The following is a 15026-nucleotide window of genomic DNA, read 5'->3' as shown; positions in this document are numbered from 1 at the left end:
TGAAATGAGTCGGCCCAAATCACTTTCCCACAAAACGAAAGGCAAATGACAGACATCTTATACTCTATGTCAACACAATACTCAACACACACACACACACACACAAACACTCCCTAATACCGCTACAGGTCTATTGTGTGATTTCAACCCGTGTGTGTGTGTGTTTGTGGTTTTTCTTGTTTTGAAACAAAGCTTGTCCTCAAATTCCGGCATTGTTTTCGGTTTTGCTAATCCTTTTGTTCTCTTAATAAAGACGAGTCTGGGCCAGATTTTCTCAGACGAACCCCCATTAATATTCATAAACACCGTTTTAATTCTCTTGTTCTTTTAATGAAAGTGGCCCATAATCACCGTTTATCCTCTTGTTATTTCAATCAAGACCCTTTTGTGAAAGACCCCTTACTGTCAAACGGACGCGTGTGTTCCTAATGGGTCTTTTAATTCACACGGCAATATTCATGAAGAAACCATAATCTCCCTTTTGTTCTTTTAATTAAATGGTCCCAAGACACTTTCCCATGTGTCCAGGTGTTATACCTTAAATTGAAAGGGGAGTTTTAAACTCCCAGCGCGCTCGCCATCTGGACAACCGCAACAATATTCATGAAGAAACCACAATCTCTCTCTTGTTATTTTAATGAAATGGATCGCCCAAATCACTTTCCCACAAACGAAAGGCAAATGACAGACATCTTATACTCTATGTCAACACAATACTCAACACACACACAAACACTCCCAAATACCGCTACAGGCCTATTGTGTGATTTCAACGCGTGTGTGTGTGAAGGGTTTTTCTTGAATGATACAAAGCTTGTCCTCCGCCATTGTTTTCGGTTTTCCTAATCCTTTTGTTCTCTTAATTAAGACAAGCACTGGCGCAGATTTTCTCAGACGAATTCGCATCAATATTTATAAACGCCTTTTTTTATTCTCTTGTTATTTTAATGAAAGTGGCCCATAATCACCGTTTATCCTCTTGTTATTTCAATCAAGACCACTTTGTGAAAGAACTCTTACTGTCAAACGGACGCGTGTGTTCCTAAGGGACATTTAATCCAATTAAGGGAAATTCTACGATAAAAGACAGGCGCGAGGTGTGCCCCACAGAAGCCTGCCCAGAAGCCACAACCAGCGTCATGTCGGACAACAGCCACCAACCAGCCGCCTCTACAGAGTTAACTTCCGCCGGGCCTAACACCGTGTCTACCCCCGTACACAGGATGACTTACCCCGATATCGATATGACAAACCTGGACATGGCTCAGCTGACTGACGATGATGACAGAAGCTTAGTCAATTTTCTCTTGGGGGAGCTTGGGGAAACCCATGAGGCCTACCTTGACTTCCTGGCCGCCAGCTTAGGTGAGTTGTTGTTTGTTTTCTTTTTTGCGTTTCTTGGGGAACTGGGTGTCAGAGACAACTGAAGGGTCTGGGCAGAGAACAGATCATCTTGGCGGGACCTTTGCCGGACTGTAGCCGCTATGCGTAAGACCATGATGCCCGCCGCGGATTTACTGATTGATTTGTTTCTTTGTCCCGCGTGGGAAACTTGTCAACGCTATCGTTCCATCGTTACATGTCTATTCTTTCTTTATTTTGTCCTCAGACGAGGAGACTATACAGTCGTTAGACGATGTGATGGCGAGCGACTTGGCCAGCCTTGGAGCTGGCAATACGGACGCCCTGGTTGATAGCTGTAAGTCGATATATGATAGTTGTCGCTTCTTAAGTCCTGTCACATCAACTTGGTAGTAGTGGCTAGCGATACAATATTGTGGTTGTGTGTTTATCCAGCCGGCGCTGGACCCAGCAGGCTGTCCGAGCCTCCCGCCGAAGACATGGAGCATTCTGACGCGCAACAAGTAATTGAAACTCTAGCGCCAATTACGCTAGAAGCTTGGGACAGCGCCGGTTTTGAAGGTACACGGGCCAGTGTTATTTCGTTGATGCACATTTACAAACATAACTCGTTTGTAAGCGTAGCCTGTTATTTCATTATTTATTTATTTATTTTTTGGCTAGATTCCCAACAAGAACCACAGTGGGCCTGGTTTTTAGATGGAGCCAGTCAAGACGTACAAGACCAACCAATGTCTGATAGCCCGCCGGAGTTCGCGATGGACGCCGAGACCCAGACTGCGGGACCGGAGAGCGTCGTGGACGTGGGGACCCAGACAACGACGCCGGAGACTCCGCTTGACCTCCGACTGAAGAGGCCCGCCGATGCCAATTGGGGCTGCCCTGGCGCTCCCCCGGCAAAACGACACAAGTTTGCAAAAAAATGAAATAAAGAGTAAATAAAGATCATTAAAATAAAATGATATCAAACAAATGCTTGTCTACGACCAGCTGTTTCATTGTTGTCCCGCCGTGTCCGCGTGTGTGTGTGTGTGTGTGTGTGGTGTAAACTGCTCGATCAAGATAAAATAGTGGTGTTAATAATTACAGTGCTAAGTACCAACAATAATAATAATAAGAATAATAAGCCGATTAGCATACAAACCGTAAACTGTTAAACAAACCTAAAGTAACACAGTCAAATCAAACTCAAACATACACAACCTACCCTTAAGTAACGATGCCGCCCGACACGACCTCCCGCGGCGTCTGGTATGCCACATTGACCTTCACGTGACCTCTACACCTCCGAGGGACTACACCTAGTCTGCGCCACTGTACTCCGCCACATAACAGGTGGAGGAGCGCCGCAAATAATACCTATCCTGTCCATAACATACTACTTAGGTTTTGCACGAAAAAACCGACCAAATTTTTTTTATACGTATAATGTGCGGAAATTTTTTTAAAAGGTCGGGAGTATTTTTCTTGCACTTCTAACACCTCAGAGGGACGTTAGGAATGCAAGAAAATTTTTTCCGACCATTTCCAAAAGAAATAGCGACTTTGTTAAAATTCGCCTGTATAACGCGTTTCAGGCTCTAAATCATAGGTTTTGCACGAAAAAAACCGACCAAATTTTTTTATACGTATAATGTGCGGAAATTTTTTAAAAGGTCGGGAGTATTTTTCTTGCACTTCTAACACCTCAGAGGGACGTTAGGAATGCAAGAAAATTTTTTCCGACGATTTCCAAAAGAAATAGCGACTTTGTTAAAATTCGCCTGTATAACGCGTTTCAGGCTCTAAATCATAGGTTTTGCACGAAAACAACCGACCAAATTTTTTTTATACGTATAATGTGCGGAAATTTTTTTAAAAGGTCGGGAGTATTTTTCTTGCACTTCTAACGCCTCAGAGGGACGTTAGGAATGCAAGAAAATTTTTTCCGACCATTTCCAAAAGAATAGCGACTTTGTTAAAATTCGCCTGTATAACGCGTTTCAGGCTCTAAATCATAGGTTTTGCACGAAAAAAACCGACCAAATTTTTTTTATACGTATAATGTGCGGAAATTTTTTTAAAAGGTCGGGAGTATTTTTCTTGCACTTCTAACACCTCAGAGGGACGTTAGGAATGCAAGAAAATTTTTTCCGACCATTTCCAAAAGAAATAGCGACTTTGTTAAAATTCGCCTGTATAACGCGTTTCAGGCTCTAAATCATAGGTTTTGCACGAAAAAAACCGACCAAATTTTTTTTATACGTATAATGTGCGGAAATTTTTTTAAAAGGTCGGGAGTATTTTTCTTGCACTTCTAACACCTCAGAGGGACGTTAGGAATGCAAGAAAATTTTTTCCGACCATTTCCAAAAGAAATAGCGACTTTGTTAAAATTCGCCTGTATAACGCGTTTCAGGCTCTAAATCATAGGTTTTGCACGAAAAAAACCGACCAAATTTTTTTTATACGTATAATGTGCGGAAATTTTTTTAAAAGGTCGGGAGTATTTTTCTTGCACTTCTAACACCTCAGAGGGACGTTAGGAATGCAAGAAAATTTTTTCCGACCATTTCCAAAAGAAATAGCGACTTTGTTAAAATTCGCCTGTATAACGCGTTTCAGGCTCTAAATCATAGGTTTTGCACGAAAAAAACCGACCAAATTTTTTTTATACGTATAATGTGCGGAAATTTTTTTAAAAGGTCGGGAGTATTTTTCTTGCACTTCTAACACCTCAGAGGGACGTTAGGAATGCAAGAAAATTTTTTCCGACCATTTCCAAAAGAAATAGCGACTTTGTTAAAATTCGCCTGTATAACGCGTTTCAGGCTCTAAATCATAGGTTTTGCACGAAAAAAACCGACCAAATTTTTTTTATACGTATAATGTGCGGAAATTTTTTTAAAAGGTCGGGAGTATTTTTCTTGCACTTCTAACACCTCAGAGGGACGTTAGGAATGCAAGAAAATTTTTTCCGACCATTTCCAAAAGAAATAGCGACTTTGTTAAAATTCGCCTGTATAACGCGTTTCAGGCTCTAAATCATAGGTTTTGCACGAAAAAAACCGACCAAATTTTTTTTATACGTATAATGTGCGGAAATTTTTTTAAAAGGTCGGGAGTATTTTTCTTGCACTTCTAACACCTCAGAGGGACGTTAGGAATGCAAGAAAATTTTTTCCGACCATTTCCAAAAGAAATAGCGACTTTGTTAAAATTCGCCTGTATAACGCGTTTCAGGCTCTAAATCATAGGTTTTGCACGAAAAAAACCGACCAAATTTTTTTTATACGTATAATGTGCGGAAATTTTTTTAAAAGGTCGGGAGTATTTTTCTTGCACTTCTAACACCTCAGAGGGACGTTAGGAATGCAAGAAAATTTTTTCCGACCATTTCCAAAAGAAATAGCGACTTTGTTAAAATTCGCCTGTATAACGCGTTTCAGGCTCTAAATCATAGGTTTTGCACGAAAAAAACCGACCAAATTTTTTTTATACGTATAATGTGCGGAAATTTTTTTAAAAGGTCGGGAGTATTTTTCTTGCACTTCTAACACCTCAGAGGGACGTTAGGAATGCAAGAAAATTTTTTCCGACCATTTCCAAAAGAAATAGCGACTTTGTTAAAATTCGCCTGTATAACGCGTTTCAGGCTCTAAATCATAGGTTTTGCACGAAAAAAACCGACCAAATTTTTTTTATACGTATAATGTGCGGAAATTTTTTTAAAAGGTCGGGAGTATTTTTCTTGCACTTCTAACACCTCAGAGGGACGTTAGGAATGCAAGAAAATTTTTTCCGACCATTTCCAAAAGAAATAGCGACTTTGTTAAAATTCGCCTGTATAACGCGTTTCAGGCTCTAAATCATAGGTTTTGCACGAAAAAAACCGACCAAATTTTTTTTATACGTATAATGTGCGGAAATTTTTTTAAAAGGTCGGGAGTATTTTTCTTGCACTTCTAACACCTCAGAGGGACGTTAGGAATGCAAGAAAATTTTTTCCGACCATTTCCAAAAGAAATAGCGACTTTGTTAAAATTCGCCTGTATAACGCGTTTCAGGCTCTAAATCATAGGTTTTGCACGAAAAAAACCGACCAAATTTTTTTTATACGTATAATGTGCGGAAATTTTTTTAAAAGGTCGGGAGTATTTTTCTTGCACTTCTAACACCTCAGAGGGACGTTAGGAATGCAAGAAAATTTTTTCCGACCATTTCCAAAAGAAATAGCGACTTTGTTAAAATTCGCCTGTATAACGCGTTTCAGGCTCTAAATCATAGGTTTTGCACGAAAAAAACCGACCAAATTTTTTTTATACGTATAATGTGCGGAAATTTTTTTAAAAGGTCGGGAGTATTTTTCTTGCACTTCTAACACCTCAGAGGGACGTTAGGAATGCAAGAAAATTTTTTCCGACCATTTCCAAAAGAAATAGCGACTTTGTTAAAATTCGCCTGTATAACGCGTTTCAGGCTCTAAATCATAGGTTTTGCACGAAAAAAACCGACCAAATTTTTTTTATACGTATAATGTGCGGAAATTTTTTTAAAAGGTCGGGAGTATTTTTCTTGCACTTCTAACACCTCAGAGGGACGTTAGGAATGCAAGAAAATTTTTTCCGACCATTTCCAAAAGAAATAGCGACTTTGTTAAAATTCGCCTGTATAACGCGTTTCAGGCTCTAAATCATAGGTTTTGCACGAAAAAAACCGACCAAATTTTTTTTATACGTATAATGTGCGGAAATTTTTTTAAAAGGTCGGGAGTATTTTTCTTGCACTTCTAACACCTCAGAGGGACGTTAGGAATGCAAGAAAATTTTTTCCGACCATTTCCAAAAGAAATAGCGACTTTGTTAAAATTCGCCTGTATAACGCGTTTCAGGCTCTAAATCATAGGTTTTGCACGAAAAAAACCGACCAAATTTTTTTTATACGTATAATGTGCGGAAATTTTTTTAAAAGGTCGGGAGTATTTTTCTTGCACTTCTAACACCTCAGAGGGACGTTAGGAATGCAAGAAAATTTTTTCCGACCATTTCCAAAAGAAATAGCGACTTTGTTAAAATTCGCCTGTATAACGCGTTTCAGGCTCTATATCTTAGGGTTTGCACGAAAAAACCGACCAAAATTATTTTATACGTATAATGTGCGGAAATTTTTTTAAAAGGTCGGGAGTATTTTTCTTGCAATTCTAACACCTCAGAGGGACGTTAGGAATGCAAGAAAATTTTTTCCGACCATTTCCAAAAGAAATAGCGACTTTGTTAAAATTCGCCTGTATAACGCGTTTCAGGCTCTAAATCATAGGTTTTGCACGAAAAAAACCGACCAAATTTTTTTTATACGTATAATGTGCGGAAATTTTTTTAAAAGGTCGGGAGTATTTTCCTTGCACTTCTAACACCTCAGAGGGACGTTAGGAATGCAAGAAAATTTTTCCCGACCATTTCCAAAAGAAATATCGACTTTGTTAAAATTCGCCTGTATAACGCGTTTCAGGCTCTAGATGATAGGTTTTGCACGGAAAAAAACCGTCCATAATCACATTATACGTATAATGTGTGGATTTTTTTAAAAGGTCGGGAGTATTTTTCTTGCACTCCTAACACCTCAGAGGGACGTTAGGAACGCAAGAAACTTATTTCCGACCATTTCCAAAAGAAATAGCGACTTTGTTAAAATTCGCCTGTATAACGCGTTTCAGGCTCTAAATCATAGGTTTTGCACGAAAAAAACCGTCCAAATCACATTATTCGTATAATGAGCGGATTTTTTTTAAAGCTCCGAAATGATTTTCTTGCAATCCTAACACCGCAGAGAGACGTTAGGAATGCAAGAACATCATTTCCGACCATTTCACACTCTCACTCTCACTCTCACGCTCACTCTCACTCTCTCTCTCTCTCGCTCTCGCTCTCTCACTCTCTCACTCTCACTCTCACTCACAGTCACACTCACACTCACACTCACACTCACACACACACACACACACACACACACACACACACACACACACACACACACACACACTCACACTCACACTCACACTCACACTCTCTCGTTCGGGGTAAACCACATGTAAAGCTCCTTCATTGACTTCACATAAACACGGACAAAATGACGACCATATACTAGCATGCAGCAAGTCGCCACAGCTTTGTACTATTCAATCACAGTACTCAACGCACTAACAGTCCCTAATACCACAAAACAATGGATACAAATAGAACTTAGTCAATTGATACAAAGGGCCTATCGTGTGTGTGGCTTTTGGGTTTCATACAAACCTTGTCATTAGATTCCACCATTGTTTTCGGTTTTTGCTAATACTTTTGTTACTTTTATCAAGACAGGCTCTGTCGAACTCAGACGCGCCTGCTTCAGATTTTTCTCAGGACAAATGGCATCAATATTCATAATCACCATTTTAATCTCCTGTTTTCTTAATAATCACCGTTTTATTCTCTTGTCCTTTTAATTAAAGTGACCCATAATCACCGTTTATCCTCTGGTTATTTAAATCAAGACACCTTTGTAAAAGCCCCTTGCTGTCAAGACTTTGCGCGTGTCCCTTTGGGACTTTTGATCCAATTAAGAGAAGTTTCAGGATAAAAGGCAGTGCGAGGCATGCACGACAGCAGCCCGCCAGAACCAGCAGACCACCGACACTGTCGACTCAAGCTCCGCCGCGAACACCGTGCCCATGGACCTGCAGCTGACTGACGACGACGATAGGAGCCTGGGTAACTTCCTGTTAGGGGAACTTGGCCCCGAATATGAGGTGTATCTGGATTTCTTGGCCACCAGCTTAGGTGAGTTTTTTTTTCTTTTCGTTTTCTTTGTTACACGTCGGAAACTGGTCGCCGCATGCTATTCGTGTTCCATCGTTACGTATCAATTTTTCTTTATTTCGTCCTCAGACGAAGAGACTATAGAATCCTTGGAGGATTTCATGGCGGTCGACTTGGCCAGCATTGCGGCGGCCAACACAGACGCCCTGGCGGATAGCTGTAAGTCGATATATGATAGTTGTCGCTTCTTACGTCATATAACATCAACTTGGTAGTAGTGGCTAGCGACACAATATTGTGGTTGTGTTTTATCTCAGCCGGCGCTTGTCCAAGCCGCCTGTCAGAACCTACACGAGACATGGAGCATTCAGACTCTCAAGAGGTTATGCAAACTCTGGCGCCAATTACGCTAGAGGCTTGGGACAGCGCCGGTTTTGGAGGTACATGTGTCAGTTTTATTTCGTTTAAGTTGATGCGCATTTGTGTCCATTACAAAAATAAATCGCTAAGCGCCCGTTAACCGTAGGCTGTTATTTCATTTATTTATTCATTTTTGGATAGATGACGACACAACAAATTGGGCGTGGTTTCTGGACGGCGCCAGCCAAACCGTCGAGGACGAGCCAATGTCCGACAGCCAGATGCAGATAGAGCAACGTGCCGCCCAGACCCAGACAGCAGGGCCTGACACGCCACTTATCTCCGGCTGAAACGACCCGCCGATGGTAACTGGGCCACGCCGGGCGCCCCACTGACGACGCGGGGCAAATTTGGTAAAAAGTAAAGTAAAGATTGAATACAGATCATTAAAATAAAATGACCTTTGGTACTAATCCCCCAAGGGACGTCACTCCACAAGGCGAAAGTCGCAACCCGCTCACTCCACAAGCTATAGCCACGCTCCACACGCCACAATGATACCTCTGCTGTCGACACTATACTACTCAACTTCGAACAATGGGCGACATTTGACGGAGAGCAATTGAAAAACAAAGTGAAGAGCTAACGTTACCCAGATGGAGTGAGCATAAACTGGACCGAGCTGGCAAGAAAATACAACATAAGAAAATGCAACTGAGAACCAGTAGAACTGGGCAACTGCTAAAACTGTGGCTGCAAAGTCAGAATATCAACACGGAAAGGTTTGCTCATACACAGAAAGAAAGCAACAGGTGTAAGAAGAGCCAGATTAAAAGTGAGTGGTAGCGTGGACATCACAGTTACAAAAACGCACCGAGAAACAGTTAAGTGAATAGCTGCGGACCAAGATCGAGACAAAACTGGTGACCACTGAAGGGATAAAAGTGTCTCCAACAAATCAGAGAACAGTTACCGATAGCACACCAGCCATTCATGCGGGAAGCCAGAGACTATAGCGCCATGACAAGAGAAGACCTGAAGAGGAGACTGACTGACCTTGGAGAAGATGTCTCTCACAATGAAACAGAAGAGACACTGAGAGACCGACTTGAATCCAAAGTAGATACGAGACACTTGATGTATTGGGAAGATGCGGCTACGCTTGCAAACCACAGCTACATTGTTTACACGGTTTTAACAGTGTATGATCCCTCAATCCATCTCACTGATGAAGAGTACTATCAAAAGTAAAAACCTCGGCTCTCTGTTCAGTCGAGAGTGGAGGAGCCCCAAATCTACATCATGGCACGAAGCAATTATTGTTATTGCGCATACGTGGTGAATGGCCGCTTGTTTCCGGAGCTCAATCAATCAATCAAAAATGGTTTATTGATAAGACATTGCAGCCAGACAGGCTGAATTGCGCCTTCTGTACATACATATTGTGCAGGACACATTAAAAATATTTACAACATAGTTTTAAAATAATACATAGATTTAAAATAATACATTTTACAATAATACATTAGTGTCAATTGCTTCTAATATCAGTTATCGTTCAGGATTCGCAACATCGATGGTACAGGATACTCCAGATTACGTCATCGTGACGTCATAAAAATTTGCATAAATTATTATCTTGCAATAAGGTACTTATATGAAAAAATTCAATGACCAAAAGTAATTCTAACTAGTATTTTTAAGATGTCCCCAAAGTCCTCAGGCACCATTATACACTACCTTAAACCTCAGAGTTCGGCAGGTCGGTAGGGTTAGTTCATTAGAATTCCTAAGGGACCGTCCATGTGTTTGTCCCCTGGAAACGGGTTCTACCTCAACAGTTCTTCCAGATGTTGCCATGCTGCTTGCAAAGTTGGCACACAAGTGGTCTCGTCTGGTAGCAAGTCTCTTTAGGCCGCAGACATTAAGTGCTGTGCTATAGTCTGTGTAAGCCCTCCCAAGAATGATATGACATGCCCGCTTCTGCACACGTTCAATGGCTGCCGTTTGCTGATTAGACAGGCTATGATGCCAAACAGGTACACAGTACTCTAGTACTGGCCGGATAAACCCGCATATATCGTCACCAGGTCAGACAGTGCTAGGCCAAAAGTTTTCAGTCTACGGATCATGAACATACGCTTGCTTGCCTTTTTTGTCATCTCACACACTTGTGTGATACACATCACACAAAAAAAAACACAATTTTTTTTCGACCTTGAAAGATTACACTTCGGCCATAGCCGCTTTTCAAGTGCTCAAGGTGGGAGAGGCCAGGGGTCCCGATAACACAATAGCTTCAAAATTAACGTATTACAATTTCATAACAACTTACACTAGTCACAGCATCGTCTCTATGGTCCAGTCCTGATCAATTCCATAGTGGATTATTGCAGCATGTTCTTAAATGCTGCCACTGAGGGTGCTATTCTTACATTTGGTGGTGCTCTCTATGGACCATCGGTACATGCAATCTGTTTGATACACTCTGACGTGTTGTTCTGACTGCCCTGTCGCTAGAGTAAGTGAACATTAGTCTCATATAGTCGGGTAACAGACCGTTGAGAGACTTGTAGACTAAAATCTACTGTAGAATACTAGTTTATGAATTTGTGTGGCAAATCATAACGTTTTGTATACTTCTGTGAGAAAATAGCCATATACTTCTCACAAAAAGAAGAAGCAATTTACTTAATTCTTTGTTTTGCGTTACATATACTTAGGTTGAATGAATCATGAGTAAACCTAGAAAACCTTTCCCACTAGCTCACTAAATACCTTAGAGTTGTCATCGTTTTCATGAACCCAAATGGGGAATACGTGTTTGTTGTTTTTCAGACATATTTCAAACTCTAGTCTAGGCAAGTAGGGTTTGTTACCTTCGCCAAGAAGATCATGTTTTCAGGGGCGTTCGTGTGTCTGTGTGTGTGTTTGTGAACACGATAACTTGAGAAGGAACTGCACTGGCGTTTGTTTAGAACTGTTTAAAGGAGGATAACTCAAGAACCGATTGATGGATCGTTATGATTTTTGGTTTGTAGGTAGCTTAAGTGATGCTTGACATAATGATATTGACATAATAATTATGCAAATATGGATGTAATTTGCATAATTTATGAGGAAATTCTATAAATTAGCTTCATTCCATGATAAGACCATTCAAGCTTGTGACATATGTAATTAAGAACGAGAAAAACACAGGCAGATATCGATTATGCACGTGAAGACTTAATTTGCATAATTAATGAAAAAATGTCATAATTCCAAAGTGGTAACTGCTTGGAATTTCAAACTTGGCTTATTTGAAATTTAAGTGAATGTGAACATAACCTATTCAAATAACGACCTCATTTGCATAATTTATGAGAATGCTAGAATGGCATTCATCGTTAAGATAAGACTGTCCTTTGGTGTAGAATATGATCAACAGATGTAATTCATGCAATGTAGGATCCTATTTGCATAATCAGGGGGATTAATATATAATTTCTGAGCCATAAAGGCTAATATCATTTGGCGAAGGTATAAGATCATGGAACTCATGATTTGCTGACAACAATGAGAGCAAGTTCCAGACTTTGACTTGCAATTGTGCAAATTGGTATCTATTGATGTTCTACCTGCCGTAGGCTACATGCATTACATGTATGAAAGTACTATTATGTAAAACTGTAATTACAGAATTTCCTCATGTTCGGACATGCCCCTGTGTTCCGACCCGGAATCGAACCCGGGGCTCCTTGCTTGAGCGTCGAACGCTCTGTCCACTACGCCACATGACGCCACCTACCAAATATCAAGTCAATCCATTAACCTTGCTGCACGAGCTGAATTAGGGAGATACCCCATTCACCTGGAAGCCTCCCTAAACAGCATTAAGTATTTTATTCGTCTTTGCAAGGACGTGCCTGCCGGTAGTCTTCAAGCAGACGCCCTCTTGTTTTAAGTAGAGTTAGAAGCTACAGGTACCAAGTGTTGGGCGTCTGGTGTACGCAACAGTCTAGAGAAATGCGGTTATTCTTTCGTCTGGCAAAGCGTTCAATCAATCGGCTCAAATACGCCCCAAATTATCTCAGCAATTTATCAGCGTTTAAAAGATATTCATTTCCAAACATTTCTTTCCGAAATCCACAACGATAATAAAGTTGCTAATTCAAAAAATAAACTTCGAACGTACAGATTATTAAAACACTCAAATAATGAAGAACATTATCTTAAGATCGCAAATGTACGTCACAGATCTGCCATTACTAAACTAAGAATCAGTTGTCACAATTTGCGAATTGAATCAGGAAGACATAACCGCACTCCTCTAGAGCAAAGAATCTGCCAATATTGTAGTTTAGGTAAAGTAGAAGACGAGGTACATTTTATTGTGGCTTGTCCCATGTATGACAGCGAAAGAAACGTTCTTTTCGATTTTGTGTCAAGCAAATACTGCCAATTTAAGTATTTGAATAGTTTAGAGAAATTTATATTCCTTGTAGTCTTTAACAAACCAGCTCTAACTACCCATACTGCCAACTACATTTATAAGATTACCAGAAAGCGAGAGGAAGTTGAAAGTACTTGTGTACTATAGCAGTTTTATTATCAAAATTGATGATGTACTTTGTCAATATGTGACCTGTCTTTAACCCAGTGGGGCAAAATGTACAATAAAGGTCTTCATTCATTCATTCATTAAGCCTTCTCAAGTTATCATGTTTACACACACACACGCACACCGTGATAGACACACACATACACGCACACACGCACACACACACACACACACACACACACACACACACACACACACACACACACACACACACACACACACACACACACACACACACACACACACACACACGAACGCCTCTGAAAACATATCCTTCTTGGCGAAGGTAATAAATGGGATAAATAATCAAATATACCTTTTATTCCGGTGTCTTTGGGGAGGTCACGTCGGCCTTCATCCTGCAGGATCCGTGCCAGATGCGGATATCTGTCCTTCAGGGCATCCCGAAACACCGTGAATGCATTTGGTCCTTTGGTAGGAAGAATGTCCAGTAAGGCTTTGCCTTGGTCTGCTTGTGTTTCTTCATTTTTCAATCTCGTCAAGATCAGTACCATTCAAGACTCTATTATCTAAAAGATGACGCCGAATGTCCCTAAACCGAAGAACACATGATATCTCCAGCCGTTTGGCGAGAAGAAGGTCCTTGTGTCTCTGCTCCATCACTGTATCATCGCCATTTGATAGTGTCTCCGTAGCTCGTGCAAATTCAATGTTCTATTTGGCTAGCGCTGTACATGTGGTGCGAAGGGATTGCTCAAACATTGACTCGTCCCAGAATGTCATCATATCTTCTGTTGCAAGTCACTCTAGTGGTCACTCGGCTGCAAACTACGGGTTTTACCGAGCAAAGCAATAGCGCTAGCGGTTTAAAGAACGTTGTACTAAATTGCCTCTGCAACGTATTCCATGTATGTCTACGGCTTCAGTTTCAGTTTCACACTACCTTTCACGATCGATTTCAGTTTCAGTTTCACGATCGATTTCAGTTTCAGTTTCGCACTACCTTTCACGATCGATTGTTTCGCTGTGAACGTAAGGGTTTGATAGTTGCTTGCATGGCAATGGCATTGGTCGCCAAATCTGATGGTGTCACCTTCGCTGCACACGCGTACGTGGCAGTTGACGACGAATTATGGGATAATTATAATTATAAATTATAAACATAATTATGGGATATCGAAAGGATGTTGGACACTTCGGCACCTCTACACTTCGGCACCTGGACACTTCGGCATCTGGACAGTTCGGCACCTGTACACTTCGGCACCTGGACAGTTCGGCATCTGGACAGTTCGGCACCTGGACAGTTCGGCATCTGGACAGTTCGGCACCTGTACACTTCGGCACCTGGACACTTAGGCATCTGGACAGTTCGGCACCTGTACACTTCGGCACCTGCACAATTTGACACCTGGACAGTTCGGCACCAAGCCCAGGACGGTTCGGCACCACTACGACAGAATGCTGCTGTTGGTTGCTTAAAACTAGCCGAACTAGTTTTATGACTGCCAGCGAAGAGAGTTATTATGTCCAAAAAAAAGCAAGGAGTGAAGAAGCCACCCAATATGTTATGCAGAATTTCATAGAACTGTAATTTGTCAGAGCATTTTATACAGTTACCCGGCCTATACAGCATTCCGGAATAGCGCTGTTAACGTTCCAAGAGGGGTGTGTGGGTCCGGATCCGGAAAAATATACATTGTACTACAGTAGGACAAACAGCACACTTGTACACACGATACGGAGCTTCATTCACGAACTTTCTTCAGATATTTCTACAGTGTTTTAACATAACTCGCGGTACTTTTCTTTTTTCTACAAGCACGAAAGCAACACTGCTCCTTCCATATTGCTTTTATTGTTGTGCAACAAAGGCATTGCGTACTCGGACGTAGTAGTTCAAGAAGATGAGTTAGTATGACTTTCGTGATAGGGTCAGGTGGAATGAACAACACCGTTTC

General features: G+C 41.1%; 1 protein-coding gene across 1 annotated transcript; it reads left to right on the top strand.

The window, feature by feature from the left end:
• The first annotated feature begins 1031 nt into the window (after positions 1–1031).
• LOC109476843 lies at positions 1032–2398 on the top strand. Its single transcript, XM_019777861.1, has 3 exons — positions 1032–1365; positions 1610–1699; positions 1798–2398. Exons 1-3 carry the CDS (start codon positions 1140–1142, stop codon positions 2286–2288), a joined length of 807 nt encoding a protein of 268 aa, XP_019633420.1. The 5' UTR covers positions 1032–1139; the 3' UTR covers positions 2289–2398.
• Positions 2399–15026: the final 12628 nt, after the last annotated feature.

Source organism: Branchiostoma belcheri, unplaced genomic scaffold (assembly GCF_001625305.1).
Source record: "Branchiostoma belcheri isolate BF01 breed outbred unplaced genomic scaffold, Haploidv18h27 scaffold394, whole genome shotgun sequence".
Lineage (NCBI taxonomy): Eukaryota > Metazoa > Chordata > Leptocardii > Amphioxiformes > Branchiostomatidae > Branchiostoma > Branchiostoma belcheri.
The sequence above is the reverse complement of the archived record's forward strand: the minus strand, read 5'-3'. Positions and strand labels throughout refer to the sequence as shown.

Bases quoted from the DNA above. Each gene is read 5' to 3' on its own strand.
- LOC109476843 (XM_019777861.1), top strand. From the start codon at position 1,140: ATGTCGGACAACAGCCACCAACCAGCCGCCTCTACAGAGTTAACTTCC. The intron at 1,366-1,609 runs GTGAGTTGTTGT...TTTTGTCCTCAG, and splicing joins CTTCCTGGCCGCCAGCTTAG to ACGAGGAGACTATACAGTCG. The intron at 1,700-1,797 runs GTAAGTCGATAT...GTGTTTATCCAG, and splicing joins GGACGCCCTGGTTGATAGCT to CCGGCGCTGGACCCAGCAGG.